At 41.3% G+C, this 20647-nt stretch overlaps 1 protein-coding gene across 1 annotated transcript in view; it reads right to left on the reverse strand.

The window, feature by feature from the left end:
• Nucleotides 1-19723, reverse strand: part of DDX24 (DEAD-box helicase 24) — a 174154-nt gene extending 154431 nt beyond the window's left edge. The window contains exons 1-2 of the mRNA XM_078660095.1: nucleotides 19555-19723; nucleotides 1833-2600 (exon numbers count right to left, since the gene is read on the reverse strand). Coding sequence (XP_078516221.1) covers nucleotides 1833-2580 — 748 coding nt within the window. The 5' untranslated portion in view covers nucleotides 2581-2600; nucleotides 19555-19723. The remainder of the gene's footprint in view (nucleotides 1-1832; nucleotides 2601-19554) is intronic.
• Between the last annotated feature and the right edge of the window lie 924 nt (nucleotides 19724-20647).

Below are 20647 nucleotides of genomic sequence, written 5' to 3' on the forward strand. Positions count from 1 at the left end.
AAGAGAACAGCAACTTTCTAAAAGTGCTGTTCTCAAACACAGGATTTAAAAACAACCTTTCCTAAAAGATGTGTTATTAAATTCTGAGTTCAGGGATACTAGATACTTATGTCCTATCTTGTTCCTATGGGAAGAAATGCTGTTAACCACTGTAGCCAGCATCCCCCATGTTAACCTATGGAGCAAGATAGCCTTACAGTAGTGAAAAACGAAAATGGCTGCCATTCACTACCAGAGCATGTCACCTGCACTAGTACATGCCCTACCTTTTACATACACTGCACCCTGCCCAGGGGGGTACCTTGGGCCATCCATAGGGGTGACTGATGTGCACAAAAAGGGAAGGGTTTGGCCTGGTCAATGGGGACACTGACCAGAAGGACATGGCAGTTCTAAACTGCACACAGGCACTGCAGTGTCAGGCCTGAGACATCATTTTAGGGCTACTCCCGTGGGTGGCACAATCAGTGCTGCAGGCCCACTAGTAGCATTTGTCATCACCAGCCCTGGCACACCCAGTGCACTTTACTAGGGACTTCATGGTGATACAAATATGCCAAACATGTATATCCAATCAGAATAACAATGTACACAGAGAGAATATGCACTTTAACACTGATCAGCAGTGGTAAAGTGCGCAGAGTCCTATTGCCAACAGCCACGGGTCAGGAAAAATAAGGGAGGAAGAAGCAAAAAGTTTGGGGATGACCCTGCAAGAAGGGCCAGTTCCAACATAAGCCTTTTGGCTTTGCCAGTGGTTCTTTGCTTCTTGAAGTGAAGCTGCGACAAGTGTCTCCAGGTCCTGTTGTCAGGATAATCTAGACACTTGTTTAGGAACAGAAACATCATTGACATCTTTAGCAAGTGGACTGTGCTAGAAGTACCATTGCCTAGTCAAATCGTTGTAATTTTTGTTTAGTCCAAATGTTTCCAATCAGCAACTTATGGAGGCATGTCTCTGTTTTTGGCGTATTTTTTAATTACCTCAGTTCTTAATGTCACACATTATCACCTGAGCACTGCATAATCATTTTTCACTTGTGTATAGCACCCTTCTTGAATAGAACTATTTAAATCCCAATATGTCTCTGGCCATTTTTCACGTAAAATATTAATGTAAGCAACTTCCCTTTGGGGTTATTGTTCTAATTAAGCCTTATGAAAAGTAGTTATTATATCGGGATACTGATGGCTTATCTAGACCACATCTTTTTAGATAATTCATTTCAATAAATACTTTATTAAAGAAATACTTCTGGAATCTTACTTGAATTCCAAGGAACACACGGTGGCACCTTGTGCTCAAATACAAGTTGTGAAAATTGCACTGCTATCCATTAAAAAACTAACTTAACAGGGCCTTCACATTCTAATACGCAAAGAATTAAGCCTGATCTCTTTTATGGGATCAGTTAGAGAGAGCTTGAAGCAGGGAGAACCCTACAGGTTTGCATCTGGGGAAGACTTAAGATCCAATGATGAGATTCTTAATTCCACTTACAATTACTGCAGGTTTGGTCAACTAAGCACAGTAAACATTGATGTCTGCTTTACAAGCGTGCAACTTTAACGTAGGTTTTTATATAACATCTTGGTACTCCAACATATGTATTAGTGTTATTTGCCACACAGTGAATACAAACATGAAGCTTCTGATACAAAGTCCAGCAAATGCATTCTTAGGCACAACCATATTTTACTTGTTAAAACATGCAACAAAGTGTTCCCATGTGATCACAGAAGAAAATAAATTAGACAGAAGTTGCAGAGTCCGCCACCTATATTCTTTCCTGACAGGACCAATTACAAAAACCATACAACAAATAAGTTACCTGTTTCTGCAGCGCCAAGGATATCCATGTGGTCTCGGATAGCAGATGGCAGAGTTAGTGCCTGTATGGGAGTAGGAGCAGAGAAACCCAAATAACTCAAGGCCTGGAGAACTGGAGGTGGGACAAATAAATCTTTCCAAGCAGAAACATCTCCTTTCTTGTCTGAGGCTCTTGATGGGGCTTCAGCAGACCAGTTCTTGGGCTTCTTGGAAGCTTTGGGTAGCTGTGGTTCTTCAGATGGTACCATCACCTTCTTTTTCACTCTCTTCTTTTTTTTTTTTTTCCGGCATAGCTGCTGAGTGGTATCCATTTCTGCTGTTGCTTTGCACTCATCAGCTTGGTCTGTGTGCTGGGATTCATCAGCCTGGTAATCCTCATCATCCACAGATGCCTCACCCTGGTCCACCTCAGAGTTATTATTTTCCTCTGTAATTTCAGCTTTCTCCTTAGCAATGCGCTTCTTTCTTTTATTCTTACGGGATGGCTCTTCCTCCTCCTCCTCCTCTATGTCCAACTCTTCCTTCCCTACGCCACCCAATTGTCTCTTTGTGCCTTTACCTTTCAACACTTTACTAGAATCCAGCAGTTCATATTCAGTGAGTTCTTCGAAACACACAATATCGCCAAAATTCTCATCAGCAAAAAGGTTTGGGTCTATCACCACTGGCTTCCATTTGCCCAACATTTTTATACCCTTTCGTTTGAATTTTAATGACTTAATAAATGTCTTAGATCTTCTAGGCTTCATTTTAATCTAGGAATGAAAGGCTGCAATATAGAAAACAAAACCAGAAATTTTAGATTTGAACTCAAGAGGGAAACATTAAACAGGAGTAAACATTTCTTAAGATGAAAGGTCAGGAGACTGAGCCACATTACAACTGGACCCCATGCTCTGTTCCCCCAGAAAGTTACACACTTGCTATGAACAGTTCTTTTTTCACAAACAGTGGATAATAGAAACTCAGACCTGAAGGCCACCAGGTTCTGGTGATCCAGGCAACACTGCACGGCATCACCAGATGCCTGTTTCAACAGTGTCACTCTAACCACTGTCGTCCCACCCAGCACACTCCTTTCAGGGTGACAGTTTATTTTCAGGGCTCTCCATAAGCCAATCTGATAGCTGTTGCCGGTTTCTAATAGTACAGTTGTTGTTCCACATGGTGGAGGTACACTCGCTTGTCACAGAAGCATGTTTAAAGGGAAAGACAACTAAGGTCTATGATCTCGCATTTCTGGGCCTGCTTTAACTTTCCTTTTGTAGTTCCTCCAAGTTAACCATGTTCTCCCTTCCATGATGTAAGCACTGAGGAGTTCAGGGATGCATGTTACTTACTTGCGCCAAATCAAACTGCAGTAACATACCCTGTCACACTCAGCTGGCAAGGTGAATAAAGTCAGGCAGCAGGATCAGAGACGTGGGTAAAAAGAATAAAATATTATACATTTTGTTGACCTTTCATCTACAGGCATTTGCTTATAAAATATAATGCACACACCTTCAATGGAAAAATAAATGGCACTTCAATTTATCTGTGGGAAATGCATTTTTCTTATTATGAAAGCTCAGTTGGTTAATATAATCAGTTCAGATGGCTGTGGGTGGAACGGGATGGTCATTGATTTCAATCTGGTCAGTGCACTAGGGAAATAAAGGCCTGTATTTATAGTAATAAGAGGTCCAGGCCTCTGACAGAAAGCACTGTGTATATGTGTACTTAATTAAAATTATTCTACAAAAAAACAGAAATTTGATTTTTTTATTGTTTTAAACAGTGTGATGGTCTTGAAGGTATTGTAGCGCTTTATTTGAGCACCAGTTACATTACATGACACATTATTTTTTTGGGTAGGCATGGGGAGATTACGTGATTTGCCCAGAATCATAGGATGTTGAGCCGAGGCTCAAACCTGGTTCCCCAGCTCTAAAGTTGGCAGCTCTGGCCATTACGCAAGGTCCGACCCATTACACTTTTACTCCAAGCCTTGCTTTCTTCAGCTGTCTGACCAAGGGCGCTTTAAGCACATCATGCAGACTCGTAGCAAAGTTGCAGGTGCCTGGTGGGGTAGGTGTCAGTCTCTAAACTTGCGCTGACCTTCAGCACTTGTTAGCACTGTCTAGGCATAGGTCGCAGCGTATTATTAGTACTGGTTCATCACGCAAATATATCAATAAGTAACAGAACGCTGACCAGTCAACCTTTGCAAAGGGGATTCCAATGTGCAACACTTCACTGTTTTTTCAGTAATCTTTGAACCGTTTGGGATAGAAACTTTTTTTTAATCTGCAGATTATGTGGTAAATGTGGCAAATCAATAGTTGTGTGAAAAACGCAGTTACTGCACATATCACCTTTCTCAATAAACAAGTCATGACACTTTTACGAAGTTTCAGTAACTTATACTGCATAACTGCTCACAAGCTAACATTTACAACCAAAAAAAACCTATTATTAATTACGTAGGCGAAACATAATGTATTAACCAATGCTTGTTTTTTATGTAACTAAAGTATTGTGTGGTAGCAAACTGGTGTTTACAAACAGTACATTTGCCATTGAAATGGCACAAAATTTGCATAAAACACAGTTGATGGACAGAATGTAGAACAATGTCATACATTCACCCCAGTACAAGGATCTGGGCCTAAATCCATCGTTTTTTTGCACTCCACACCACCCTGGGTTAGACACTGGCTATATGCAAATCAGCTCTGACCCTGTGCCTCATGGGAACAGTCCAGTCCGAACTACCAAGCCATGTCTTTCCCAGACCGGAATCAAGCATCCAAGGACCGGTTTCTGGCTATCAGCCTTCATTCAGCCTGAATAGCTTGACTCCAGTGGTGTGGAGAGCCTGGGACTCACGTCTGGATGCTTGATTCCGGTCTGGGAAAGACATGGCTTGGTAGTTCGGGCTGGACTGTTCCCATGAGGCACAGGGTCAGAGCTGATTTGCATATAGCCAGTGTCTAACCCAGGGTGGTGTGGAGTGCAAAAAAACGATGGATTTAGGCCCAGATCCTTGTACTGGGGTGAATGTATGACATTGTTCTACATTCTGTCCATCAACTGTGTTTTTTGCAATTTTCACCCCGAGTGGGCTGGGTATACTCAGACGTGAGTCCCAGGCTCTCCACACCACTGGAGTCAAGCTATCCAGGCTGAATGAAGGCTGATAGCCAGAAACCGGTCCTTGGATGCTTGATTCCGGTCTGGGAAAGACATGGCTTGGTAGTTAGGGCTGGACTGTTCCCATGAGGCACAGGGTCAGAGCTGATTTGCATATAGCCAGTGTCTAACCCAGGGTGGTGTGGAGTGCAAAAGGAACGATGGATTTAGGCCCAGATCCTTGTACTGGGGTGAATGTATGACATTGTTCTACATTCTGTCCATCAACTGTTTTTTTTGCAATTTTCACCCCGAGTGGGCTGGGTATACTCAGACGTGAGTCCCAGGCTCTCCACACCACTGGAGTCAAGCTATCCAGGCTGAATGAAGGCTGATAGCCAGAAACCGGTCCTTGGATGCTTGATTCCGGTCTGGGAAAGACATGGCTTGGTAGTTCGGGCTGGACTGTTCCCATGAGGCACAGGGTCAGAGCTGATTTGCATATAGCCAGTGTCTAACCCAGGGTGGTGTGGAGTGCCAAAAAACGATGGATTTAGGCCCAGATCCTTGTACTGGGGTGAATGTATGACATTGTTCTACATTCTGCCCATCAACTGTATTTTTTACAAAATTTGCATAGACAGTTTTACTGATAAAACTATTTAGCACACAAATGATGATGTGTGGAAATCGTGTTTCAGTAAATATTTATCATGTATGCATTACAAAGTAAAATGTCCTGATTTGATTGATTGTATTAAAAACTTTGCTTCCATCACAATTCAGAATTACAAAACGAATGTACTTCATTTTTACTTTCCTAACTGCTGAATGTGCACATGTAATATATAGGTATTTACATTTTGTTGTGTGTTACAAACAAATGCCATCCTACAGCATCTCCTTTCACACTTCCTGTAACTCAGAAAGATTGTCACATAATTCACTTTCTCTGAATGCAAAATTAGAGTTTGTTAAAAAAGCATAAGCAGCCTAACATTTGACCTCTGTCTTTAAAGCGCAGCAAATCTGACAAGATAAATACGGAATTTAAAGGCATCTTTATTTATTGACCGAGCTTTTGAGACCCACCAAAAATTGAGTTGCGACCTACAGTTTGGGAAACAGTGCTGCAGAATGTATTTTTTTGTAACACACAACAAAATCTAAGTACCTGTAAATAAACTTTAAACATATTTTAGAATATATCAGAAGTTATGAAATCAAAAAAGGAGCACTTTTTTGAAATTCTTAAGTGAGATGGAAACAGATTTTAATAGAATCTAAACAAGTCAAGACATTTGGTGATGAACAAATGATATTCACCGAAATCCAATTTCTGCACGTTATTATTTGTGTGCTGTATAGTTTTATTAGTTGAACTATATGTATGTGCAAATTTACCTGCCATTTCAATTGAAAATGTGCAGTCTCTAAATGATAGCGTGCTACTGCACAATGCTATAAAATATTTCTGCGACAGTGCGCTCCGCAGTGCACCACCAGCTACATACTATATCATTACCACTCTCTTGTACAGAACACTGTGTGAAGCTGGGTTTTTCACAATCCCTATATCTTTAGTGCTGTAACATTGAAGCCTGTTTTTGGGCCATAGGAATTGTGAACTTTTGTAAATGTGTGACTTTATTGTATATATTATGTACTATGTGTTCTATGGCATGTATGGAACAAATCAGAGTTTTTGAAAAAATCGTCGTTTTGTTTGAAATGACTTTGGGTGTGAGATGGGAATGTAAGTAGTTGTGCGAAGATGGTGGAATGGGTGAGAGAAGGTGAGGAATTATCACAAATAACGTATTGGAACCAGAGGATGATATTGGTATGATGTGCAAGTATTTTAAGAATTTATTTTTGAAGCTTTTGGTATGTAATATGTGAAACTTAAATAAAAAGTTTTGGACGGACTCAGATGGAAAAAGAGGTCTGTAGTACATGTTGTTTGATTTCAATATGTGCCGTCGTGAATAAACAAGAGTAAATAGGCATCAGTACTGGCAGTTCTGCTGTTCTTTGATGCAACATTGAAGGCAGCACCCCAACTCTAACAATTGGTCCAGCACCACAGGTTCAAAGAAGTTAAGCAACGTTCCCAAGTTCAGCTGTAAAAGAAACTCTTGCAAGTATTCCCATCTTGGACTCCAGAACCGTCCAGTATTTTATCCAGCTGTTTCTTTTATTTACGCCATTTCAACTGAGAATGTACTCACTATACATGCTCATACACAATCAATCAATCAAGAAATTTGTATAGCGCCCTTCTCACCCAGAGGGTCTCAAGGCGCTTGGGGGAGAGGGGTCCGCTACTGCTCGAACAGCCAGGTCTTGAGTTGCTTCCTGAAGGAGAGGTGGTATTGGGTAAGACGGAGGTGGATGGGGAGGGAGTTTCAAGTCTTGGCTGCCAGGTAGGAGAAGGATCTTCCTCCCATGGTGGCTCTTCGAATGCGTGGAACGGCGGCGAGGGCGAGGCTGGTCGATCATAGCTGGCGGGTGGGAGTGTAGAAGGTCAGGCGGTTGTTGAGGTACCTGAGGCCCAGGTCGTGGAGGGCCTTGTGTGCGTGGGTGAGGAGTCGGAACGTGATTCTCTTGCTGAAGGGGAGCCAGTGCAGGTCTCTCAGGTGTCCGGAGATGTGGCTGTGTCGGGGGATGTCCAGGATGAGTCGTGCGGAGGCGTTCTGGATGCGCTGGAGTCTTTTTTGCAGTTTGGCTGTGGTTCCGGTGTAGAGGGTGTTTCCGTAGTCCAGTCGGCTTGTGTAGGGCTTTGACACATAAACTGAGAAATATGCATGTGCCAACTTTAGATGTGAGGAACAGATTCAAGTCTCAGCGTTGGTTCTGGGTAAATCAATCTCTAGTGCTGAAAATAAAAAGAATCTGACATTATTGTAATGTAATTAAATGATTGCGTGAAGTGCTCCAAAATGCACCACTGGGCCTCGCTTTAGCGCAAAATGGATGAGGCTTCACCCAATACTCTGAGGCAGAAGGGGTTTTTCAACTTTCCTAATATCACTGGTATCAACAGCAAGATTCTTCAGAAGCCATGTGATTTTAGTGAACAGATGCCGCAGGCCAGCAGCCCCTCAGAAAAGTGTTTCAGCTCCAGTGTAGTTCACAATCTGCCGCTTTTATGGGCAGATCACTATCTTGGCCACAGTCCCATAAAGACATATTGAAGGGCATGGTCAAGATTGTGACATTTACAACTCATAAAATGTAGAGTTTGCTATTTTGAAAATGTACAGCATTTTAAAAGCATGTCTACTGCTACATTAAAAAATGTCCCCACCTCATGTCAGTTAAAGCTAGGTAAGTTACAAAACTTTGTCAGTCTAAAAACTGGGTCATGGTATTAAGAAGCTTGGAGCCGAGGAAGATGGCGGCTTGAGCCTGCACCTCCTCACAGGAAAACAACTTCTCTAAGGTAAATTTGCTGTATAAGTTCACCGCTAAGGCAGCAACATCGATGAAAGATTTAGTTTTGATGCAAGGCACCATTCCAGCAGATTCAAATCAGACAACACGCGCTCAGTGTTCGACACGGAGCTTATGGAAGCAATCGGGTCTCTCCAACCTCATCGCCGCACCGTGCACAGCCTTGTGGTAACGAAGAGGTCCCGATAATCCAAGTCGGAAGCTGCAGCCAACTGACTATCGGCAGTGTCAGCACTCTACAAGTAAGGTTGTTAACTAATAGCCAACAGATGTAGAATGAAGCGATTTTATATAATTCAGCTGGTGCGTCACTGCCTGACTTTTTGCCTGACCCTAACATGGAGGACACTAGCGAACTTTAAATGTGAGGCCACTCACGGAGGATCAACGTTACTCTAACGCACACTACAAGTAAGGTCGCTAACTAAGTGCCAACAAGCATAGAGGGTAGTATAGAGAGAAACGATTTAATGAAATACAGCCGGCGCGTCACTGCCTGACTGATTACCAGCCACTAACATGGAGGACGTAGCGATCCTTAAAGCTGAGACTACTCGCAGAGGACTAACGTTACTTTAACACAGGAGACCGACGCAAACTTTGTATACAGTGCCTGTGTCCAGGATGTTTGATTTATCTCCCGTGAACTTTAGGAAGTACAGATCCTTACTCACAAACTCGGGTGCTGCGCGTGAATGTACACATGGATGTGATTAATAAGATGGTGGCCGCTCATGAACCACGAAAGCCACGCCACTAAAGTCTCACATTAAAGTCTTTAAATTGTTTACTGGATACAGAGCACCTCATTAAGGAGTATTGTTTCCATCAACTTGGCACTGCCAACTTGTCACATGCAGCAGCACACATGGTTAGAACAGGGTGCAAGTATCTAAGCACGGTAACCAAGCAATCAAATACTAAGTACTAAGGACACATGTATAAAGAGCCAAAAAATGGCGGATGTCTCAACAAACAGAGAAGCAGCAGAATAATGTGACAAATGCATCAGGAGAACAGCAGAAACCAGAAGAGTAAACAGAGGTAAAAACAGCAAAGAACAGCAGAGTAATCAGAGGTGAAACAGAGGTAAAAGAGATAACAGATACAACCGGAGTAAATATGAGGCATAAAGTAAGGAAAATACTGGGTTCGACGGTAGAGGGAGCACTCTCAGAAGCCATAGGTGTCGAAGGTACTGACCCAGCGTGACCTGCTCTCCCGCTCATTACAACATAGAGAATAAAAAGTATACATAATCTCTCAGTTCCAAATTGTAAAGAAATAAAAAGGGGCTCGCAGTGGTATAACACGTATAACAGGATACCCAAAAAGAAAAAGAGAGATTACATAAATTATAATAAAAATTGAACAGCAGAACCAGCTAATCAATCCACATCCTCAATAGGAGAGTAAATCCTGCAGAACATCCCTTCGAACAAGTTCTACAACAAATACCAGCTCTGCGCAAGAATGGCAGAGAAAGAAATTAAAACAAGTTTAAAGAGAGTGAAAGCCACCCGCCAAAGCCAGACTCGTCAACTAAAAATAAACATCAATTCCACCATGGAAACCATCTTTAAAAGGCTTGCAGATGTACATGAACATGCAAAATCGACAAAAGAGAATACTGATATTATGCAAAGCGAAATCGCCGCAATCCGTCAAGACACGAGAGTGACCAACTCTAGGATTGCAGAAGCAGAAAGCATGAACAGCCAGTTGGAAGACTGATTCTAGATTGAACAAATCCTACCACGATCTCAATGAATAAGCCCCTTTTGAATTTGCAGGACAGGAACAGGTTTGGAAACCTCCGTATTTTTAGAATCCCGGAAGGCGAAGAAGAATCAGCTGGATCATGCATCGCTATTTCAAGAAAAATGGTTCACAAAAGTCACAAATCTGGTTTTTGCCAAACCTCTAGAATTTGATAGGGCACATAGAGTGCCCATGAGGAATCTCCCAAATCAGAAATCTCCGAGACCAATCGTATGTAAACCACTTGGATATCAGCATGTTGAGCTGATTTTAGCCTTCATGAGAAAGCACAGCCACGTATTATGGAAGGGCAACAAAATCTTCGTATCTCAGGACTGCTGTAAGACTACAGTTGAAACGAGGAATGACTTCTTAGCCTTACGCCTGAGACTTAAGGCCATGAACTCCCAATTCTCTTTTGCTAGTCCAGCTAAATATCACGTTATAGTTAAAGGGACACCTTACATCTTCACGGACCACATTGCTTTAAAGAAACTTATTGGCGAGAAAGAAGAGTCTCTAATGGAAACATCAAAACCACAACATATATAGTAAGATGTCCAAACTTTACTTCTAACCATGTAAGCGTATAAGATTCTGTCAGCTCTAGAAAGGGCACTGTCTTAGGGTTCACGGATTTATACAAGGACTACACATATGGAAGCTATCTGTATGGTACAATGATTTTGTATACGCGTATAAGATTTTGTATATGAGTATAAGATTCTGTCAGCTCTAGAAAGGGCACTGTCTTAAGGTTCCCATATTTATACAAGGCCTACACGTATGTAAGCTATCTGCATGGTACAACGATTTTGTATATGTTCACAAGTGTTGATAAACATAGTTCTCATGCACTCACTCGTACGATTAACAATGTAATCCTCAGGATGTTAGTTTGTTAAAAGGACCTTATAGATTGAAAATGCACAAACGTTCTATTAAGCACAATGTCTCAGATACTCACACACACTGTTAGGAATTGCTCCCAGAACGTTTGAACCGAAATGTAAGAGTATACTAACACTAACTATGGTCCTTACTCTAAATGGGGCACTCTCTGCTGCCTACTGGTAATCCCTTTTTGCTCGTCTTCCAACCTGTTCATACTGTAACAGTAACCTCACACTATCCCTGCTACACACCATTGCTGTTACAGGTGTGCTACCTAAATAGGTTACCTATTTGACACAAAGATCCTACAGATATTATGAGAGAAACTAGCGCCACCCACTGTTCCTACTCCTCATATAAACAGGGGATATTCCGCCTAACCATTGGTCTCCACTGGGTCCTCTTAGCTCCCTAGCTCGGTAGTTCGAACGTACTTAAATCTAAGTTTCTGATCAAAATGATCAATATGACAAAGATAAGGTCTACCATATTCAAAGGAACCTCACACTACACAACCCGGTTCATACTGGCCAATATATCAATAATTAACAATTCTGCAGACTCCCACAGCATACACTCTTAGCTGTTCATATTGGGAGGGGGGAGGGTTGGTTTTTCCCATTTTTTTATTTATGTTGTTTTTTCGTTGTCATTGTTTTCTTAAATGTTGACCGTCTCAAAATCCATTCTGTCAGCATTGCCAAGAGAAAACCAAGCATTTACAATGCAATAGGTCACGAATTCACGTGAGTTTGAGCTATTGGCATTGTAAATGTCTTTTATTTATATTTTGAGTTTTAATACATAAATAAAAGGCATTGTCATTTACAATACTAATAGCTTAAGCTTAATCTTATATAGACATATTGCAATAAAGGGCCTTCTCGACAGCTTGTTAGATTGTAAACACCAGAGGAATAGATCGGCCAGCGACGTCTTCAAAGTAGTGATAAATAGTGCAGTGAAGAAGAAGATGTGCAAGTGTTGTAAATTACACAGACACAAAAAGTGTGAAGTGATAGTTATATTTGATCCGAGCGCTCCAACACATTTTGCCTTGTGATTACACTGTCGCCGGGAGGAAGAGGAGGGGTAGGGGGGTAGGGGGGGTAGGGGGGGTGGTGGTGGTGGTGGTATAGGCATTGGCGGTGGTATAGGCATTGGTGGTAGTGGTATTGGTGATGGAGGAGGTGGTGGTTGTGATGGAGGAGGTGGTGGTGGTTTTGATGGTGGTGGTAGTATTGGTGGTGGTATTGGCGGTATTGATGGTGGCAATACTGGTGGTATTGTTAATAAAACAGGCTTTTGAAAACAACTCGTCCGATGGATTTAGTACAGATGACAAGTAACACAGATGTGCTGTTGTCAGATTCAGCCCATTAGCACCGGACTATGTGCTACCTGGAATTCACACGACTTAATTGGATAATCATTTCTAAATCCATTTTACTTAAGGGGGGGGAAGAGGTTTGAAACACACAAGATAATGCCAGGCTAAAGGAATTAAAATGCAGGCGCCCGTGTTACGGAGGAGGCTGAGCTGCTTAAAAAACACAAGTGTTTTCAGCTGAAGCAGGGCATGTCCGTCCTGCAGTAAGAGAAACTCAATATAGTAAATAGTGCTTATAGACTAAATAACAGGTACTGTGTAACAACCGACATAAAAGGGCCAGTCGCCATGGGAAAGTACAAATGAAGGATATAACGTTCTGGTATCAAGGAAATGGCCATATATGTCTAAATTGTGGTTAATAACAAATGTTAGCTGTGATTCACGTAGTTATACATATGGTACCCTCAGTTTCACCATCATGCTGTGTTGAATGGCGAATGAAAGCCAAGAAGTTTTCAAAGGAGTGCATGAGTGGTATAAAAAGGAGTGAATAATTAAGTGAGTAAGTCTGTAAAAAAAGAAGAAAGGTGCATTAATTATTAACAGCTCATAAGGTATAGAGCATGTGCACGTTAAAACAAGGAAGTGAAGACTGCTAGGGGCATAAAAAAGGTGAAGAATGACATGGGTCCCAAGTGGTACCTGCGGGTCGGTAAATGCACGTCGCGTAGAAGTAGCTGAAAAATATAAGAAAGCCAAACTTCATCATTAATCGGAGGGCCGCGTCTGCAGGTTTCAAAATGACTCGGTCTCTATCAAAAGAGTACTTACAAGTGTAGTGTTCAAAGGATGGTATCCAAGAAAGGTATCCCGTGGAATGGATCCATGCGATTATCCGTTTGTGTGAGTCGAGAGGTGAAATAAAGTTACGTAAACAGTGTGTGAGCGTGGTGTATTCGATATAGAAAGCGGACTACGTGACGAAGTGAAAATGGACGCCATGTTCAAAATTCAAAATGCAGAAAAATACAATTAACACGTTAAAAGACTCGCAAGGCCTCGTTCACAACGACCGAAATAAAATAGCTGAGATATTTGAAGATTTCTATAAAAAAATATATGACACATATACAACATTGGATCTCTTGAAGTGCCAAAACTATCTAGACGAATGTGCCCTGCACGCTCTTACAGACAAAGACAACTAATGGCTCAATAACTTCTGAAGAAATTATAGACACAATTAAAAAACTAAAAAACAGGAAAAGCACCAGGCCAAGATGGATGCAATGCCAAATTTTTCAAGACTTTTGCCAACCCATTAATCTCTCTGCTACTGAATCTGTTCAAGCACTTCTCCAAAACAGGACAAATCACAGGCACCCCAGCAGAGCCAATTAGAACAGTGATCCCAAAAGACGGTAAGGACCCTTGTCGCCCGAAAATATTTAGACCCATCTCAGTGATGAATTTGGACTGTAAAATCTATGCCATGATTTTAGCTAGCCGTTTGCAAAAACATATCCCCAAACTCATACATCCCTCACAAGTAAGTTTTTTAAAGAACAGACGCTCCAGCGACAATACCCGGACTTTATGTCATGCAGTGGAGAAAGCTCAACTTTCGAAATCCCCAACAGCTGCCATCATGCTAGACACTGAAAAAGTGTTTGATAAGGTGGACTGGCCTTACTTAAAAGCAGCTCTAGAAAAATATTACTTAGGCAAGAACCTAGTTTGTATCATCATGGCCCTATACTATAAACCGACAGCTAAGGTAAGAGCAGGGGGCATCATCTCTTCCCCCTAAACTTAAAACAGAGCACTAGACAAGGCTGCCTTCTCTCCCCATCCATATTAGCAATAGAGCCCTTCCTATGTCACTTCAGAGATAATAAAGACATAACAGGTAAACAATTTGGTGATACTACAGTCAAAATTACTGCCTACGCAGATGACGCTCTATCTCTGAAAACGCTCACAAAGCTATCCTAGCCTTATTGTCCACGATACAAAGATTCTCCGAAATTTCAGGGTACACGCTTAAGACAAAACGGAGGTTAAGCTTCTCAACAACATCGGCAACAAAGAAATCATAGGAAATACAGGTCTAGCGTGGAAACGAGGCTGTGTTAAATATTTAGGAAAAGAGTTTGCTTAGAACCTAATCACCACCCTGCAGACTAATGAAAGTATTCTAACCAAAAAAATCAACACACTACTAGATGGTTGGTCTCCAAAATTCGTATCCGGGTGGGGGAAAAGTTGATACCTTAAAATCGATGACTACACCACTGATGAACTATTTAATCAGCATGCTCCCCTTAACCCTTTCTAAGCAAAATTGAAAATATCTTTAACTCTTTGCTTTGGCAAGGAAAGAAACCAAGAATATCACATAGAAAGCTTCAATTAGTCAAAGATAATGGTGGTTTAGGACTTCCCAACTTCCGGAATTATGAAACGGTATACATCTGTAAACAAGGATTGAGTAGTTCATAAGCTTTTATTCGATTTGTCAAACAAATCATACAAGCAGCAAATTAAAAAATAACAAACATTTCCTAAAAAATTCAATAAGATCAAGATGCTCGATAAAAGCTAGATTCATTTAAAACATACAACTATATAAACAAATATACAAATATACAGACAGGAGTCCAAAATTGAGACATGGCTCAATCAAATATATCCTATAACTATGGACATCCTGGCAGCTGTACATTTTAACGGTAATACAAAACTATTTGTCGCTCGACTAAAACTGAATTCATTTAGGAATCATGCAGCTGTATGGACAAATGTACAAATATACAGACAGGGATCCAAAATTAGATCATGGCTCAATTAGATGTATCAGATAATTATGGCCTTCCTGGCAGCTGTACATTTTAGTATATATGAAGCTACGAAAAAGCAAATGTCCAGATCCTTCAAAGAATGTAGTAGCTGTAGAGCAGTCTTCGTGGAGCGAACATTATTTTTTAAAAAGATGGGCTTTAAATATGTTACCCTAAGGGAATGATAAAATTTACAAAACAGTAAAAAGTGACAACTACTCTGACGTGAGATGTTATCACAGGGGCATACAGTAACGGATCTGACTTTCATGACGGGAAATGCAACAAGATGGTGTACGATACCCAACCTTAAGCGTGTTAAGACAAACCGGTGAGAATTGCGGGTAACGCCAGAGAGGTAAGGTTGGAAACCCAAAGTTAGGTTGCAATCCCGATAAAGCGTCTCAGATTGTGTCGTTCCCGACACCCTTTCACGGTACTCCTTTTTATAGTTTAGAAACCTTTGTTTTATGACATTTTTGGATTATTTTCTAGATTATTTGCCAACTTGGGTGAATATAGAGAAATCACTTCTAAATAATATCCAACTCCATGCAATCTGAACAATGAACACTACTCACACACCTAATATATCATCCAAAATAGGAAGCAAGTGCTCTTGCGACTATACTACCTATCGCAGATAAAAATCAAAAAGTTCAACCTGACCTGTCTATGGTATAATCCAACTCTGTAAACAGATGGACAAATAGCATACTGTCAAAAATGGTTGATTCATGGTATTAATTTAGTCAAAGACCTCTTTGAGGACAAAGACCCACAACCTTACTCTAGTCTGCGAACACGTTTTAGTCTAGACCCTCTGGACTGCTATACGTTTTTGAAGTTAAAGGCTCAATTAACTAAACTCTCAATACTTCCCTTACATCCATTGATTCGCACCTTGAAGGCCCTACTCTTAAAATCTGGACATATAGTATCTAAGATATATAAATTACAACTCTCTAGTCCAAATAAATCACATTCCCACGAGTTGAAAAGGGAATCTGAACCAAATTCCAAAAATTACCATTCGATTGGAAAAGTATACACAAAACACCCTTCTCAAACACGATCTCACCGTCACTTGCACAGACAAAATACATGATCATTAATAGAACACACTGGACGCCATCTAACATTTTTACACTCGATCTCTCACAGAGCTCGGTTTGCTGGAATTGCCAGCTTCTTGAAGGGGATTTGAGCCATATGCTCTTCCATTGCCCCATTATACAAAGCTACTGGGACAATATTCGTAACTGTATAAAACCAGCATTGGCATAGCGGATGATCTGTTTTCCTCAAGTAATTCCCAAAAACTACCAACAATGCATCTCAATAAAAACTACACCTTACTGAATGAAGTATTTAGATGTGTCCCCAGTAATTCTGAGCCGCTGTCGCCAGCCACCGTATTACTGTAGTGTACACCATACGTTGTGTGCAGACAAGGGTAAACAAGCCCGGGTGTTGTGTGTGCGCTGAAAAAAAAAAAGCACGAGAGTGGTGCGCGCGCGCTGGCAAAAGTGAAAAGACAAGCGCACGCCGCAAATTAACATTCGAGAGGCGGAGCGAGACGTGCGTGCTTGTGCGCGTAAGAGTAAGCTGGTGGCTGCCTTTGGCAGCAGTTTAAAAAGCTGCTTACTAAATGTCTCGCCAGACCTGTGCATGAGCTGGCTCTAGCGAGACCTAAAAACACTTAAAATATTGAGCACTCTAGAGAATTCTCCTATATCCTTCTAAGTCAACTAGATCCTCATTTGCACAACGAGGGCAACCACTGTCTCTTGGACTTAATGCTTACATTTGCCTGAAAACTAATTCTTGATACCTGGAAAAATGCTAGGATGTGGCAAAAAGGCTCATTCTTAGAGGAGCTGATAATATATCTCTACAACTTTAGCTATGGGGTTCACCAAATAGAAAGATGCGCGATTCACTGGACGCAATTTCCTTCAGTCACGATCCGCTTTGAATGGCCGTATAGCCGTAATTTACTTCTGGGGTCGAGTTGGTCCTAATGTGAACTATTCAATAAACAGACCACGGTAGGACATATCCTAAAGGTGGGTCATACTCATATAACCCAATCAATGCTGACACATTTTCTTCCATTACATCTTCTACTTCAACCAAAGTTTACGTTTTCTTCTAATCCTTTTTTCTTTTTAGGTTTCACCAACATTGTTATGGAATTGACTATGACATGCTTTCATTCCTGAATTAGACGTATCTACGTAACTGTTGTATCACTATGTAATAAGATGCCTTAACATGACCATAGGTACAATATATGTATTCAGTGTATCAAGCCAGTGGTTCCCAAACTTTTTCAACCCACGGCTCCCTTGACCTATTGACCATAAGCCACGGCTCCCCAATATGTTACTTTTTTTAGTGGGTGGTGGGATGTATGCCCTGGCTTCGGGAGAACTTCCATTTTTCTTGGTGAATGAGCTGATGAAGGTATTATAATCAAAGGTGCAACTAAAAAAAATATATAAGAGTTGTTTAATAAAATACTTGTATTGGTTTAGTCACAGTGCATTCAAAACAAAGTTAACCTTACGGGCCAGTGCAGGCAATGTATTGTGATGAATGCCCAAGCAGGTGGCTCAATAATAGACCTTGTACGACCCTGACTGTTCATGGGTAGCAGGCAATTAATCAAAACTCTTGGTTATTTAATCTTATTAAATATTTGTCTTTAACTGGTAAAGTTCAAGCATAAGGATACCTAAATAAAAAAGCTGTACTGTGAAGTAAAAAAACAAAATACCTTTTGGGACTAGATACTGCAAATATGGCGTCAAAACGATTGTTGCAGCCAAGAATTTATTAAAAGAATTGAAGGGTGGGGAAAGTCTGCATCGTAAGACTTTTTTTGCTGCAAGATGCACGTCTCAGGCAGTCGTTCGTGGAGAGAGAAAAAGAATGCAGAAATATGAACATAGTGTTTCCAAATATTCCTGCCTGCTCAGTTCTGACAGAGGTGAAGGTGGTAGGGTTTGGGCACATCATCTGCTGCTCTGTGCGCAGCTCCAACTGTTTTCCCAATAACGCTTTGCAGCCCGTGGTGTGCCTTTGGGCAGTGAATGAAAAGTTATTTATTGGGTTGTTCAGATGTTTCTTTAAAAGTCATTATCTCAGCTTTAGTAGCAGACCCGTACCGTTCTGAAGAAGAGGTCCAAGTTCTTCACAGTGGTTCCCAAACTGTGTTCATGGCGCCCCTGGCTAGTTTTGATGGCGCACCAGGGTGCCGCGGCGCACAGATTGGGAACCACTGTATCAAGCGATCCCTCAAATTGATGTTTCAATAGGTATAAAAATGCTTCAACATGTTCATAGGTACAATATATGTGTTCAATGTATGTAGGTATCAATCGAAGTGATGTTACAATATGTATTAAGATGTTTCCAGTGTCACAATGGCAAATGGCGCTATGCAGGTTACAATGACCTGAGTCTTAAGTACACCATTTCATATGCACCAGTCACCCTTTAATTTAATTTGCGCCCGTCACCCTTCAATTTAATTTTGTACATCCCACTAATAAGTATGTCCTTGAATTGGAACTATGTTTAATTTCCTTCTGCTGTGATATTATACTTTTGTATGTGTACGTTGCTCCTCATTATTGAAACTCTTAAAATTATCTGAAATTTAAAAACAAAATAAAGAAGTCTGGAAATCACTAGCCACATATAGGCCACAGATGACAACTGACTTGCCTCTTGCTCCACTAATGACAGCCACTGTCGTCAGAGAAGAGGGGGATAATGAATGTTTCTAGGATCATGTTTAAAAACTATTACTTTTAATAATTATCTTGCAATGCAGTGATAGAGCCTGATGTACTCGAAGTAGCACTTCCGCTTGTCAAAGAAATACACTTTTTTTAACAGACTTTAACATATTTCCACATGATGTTAGTTGCATAATTTACATGCAGACTATTTTCAGGGTATAGCTTGGGCTCTAAGAGCCAAGTCAAATTCTTTGCACGGTTCTCCACGCTAAATTGGTGGCTTGCCCAACTCTAGTATTTTTTACCGTTTTCAGCAATTTTTCCAAGCACCACAACAATTCACTGGATGGTGACATTGAAATGAAAAACATATAAGTCGTCTTAAACATTCACTAGTTTAATAACACGTAGATTTCAAATCTGATAGTCATTAACGCGAATACAATGAAATCTACGAACAAGTCAACTTGCTACATTTTTTTTTGTTTGGTCGTTTATTTCTGGGCTCAGAAATTTCCACAGGAACTTAACTCAACCACCTGGGCGCCCTTCTCGACAACGGAGAGCACTCACCGCACTCTTAGCGGCCACGTTGTGAAGAGCGCAGGAGCGGTTGGTGCCCGTAAAGTGGAACTCCTGAAATCAGCACTGCGAACACATGGGAAACTGCAGCGCTGGAGGCAAAGCCAGGCCCAGGAAACAGCAAGCAGTGACGTTACCACGCAGAAGGTGACGCGCCGACGATTTAGGTACAGTCCGGGTGGTTCTCGACACCCGAGTGCACCACAAAAGATGTTTGGGCCGGAAACGAAACCCAGCCACAAACTGCTCGCAAATACAGCAAGTAGACTGGCAGAATTCGAGTCCGCATTTCCCTCAGTTCAACGAGTAACTGACTGATAATTATCCTGACTCGTAAACCACATTCTCTTGCCAATCTCACGACAAGCGTTTTTTCAAGGAACCGACCGGATATGTTTCGCGTATTCGACCTCCATTTACAGCTGTAATAGTTTTGCAATTGCAATTCAGCGCACAACAGACTTGCCAAGACAAACCTATGACAGGACCGGAGCAATGATTAGTCCTTTCTTTTTCCTGTGCCTTCATTAAATAACAAGTAAACGCATGCCATAAAGAACTACAATTCCCAAGAAAATCGGGAGTAACAAATTGAAACGTGACATCTAACAACCAATCAATGTCTCCTTACATTGTCTCTATAGAGCACCATGGTTTCCTCTTCTTATTTGCTTCGGAACTGAGCGATGCAATAGAACGTCTCACTTCTGTCAGTTTTTTTTAGCTTCAGATCCTATTGGGAAAAAAAAGAAACATAGGATATATCATAGTAGTCAAAACATTTATAAAGCTCAATACATAGAGCAAGAAAACAGCACAGTATATACATCGTGAATTTCAGTCCTGTCAAGTATCACGCATCAGGCGTGACTCCTACGCATTTCAGTGTGGTGGTCCGCAACACCGCACTGAAATACATTGTCACGCATTTTTAGAGGTATTCTGAAACTCGACTATGGCAGGGTGCTACGCTAGCGACGGCGCCTGTGACACCTGTGCCGAGGCTCGTTACGTGTCACGTCCTGTATTGCTCACTTGACTTCGGAGGTACTTGGAGGCTGGCTGGTTTTGCGTAAATCTGGGC

The sequence above is a fragment of the Lissotriton helveticus genome, chromosome 9 (assembly GCF_964261635.1).
Source record: "Lissotriton helveticus chromosome 9, aLisHel1.1, whole genome shotgun sequence".
NCBI classification, from domain to species: domain Eukaryota; kingdom Metazoa; phylum Chordata; class Amphibia; order Caudata; family Salamandridae; genus Lissotriton; species Lissotriton helveticus.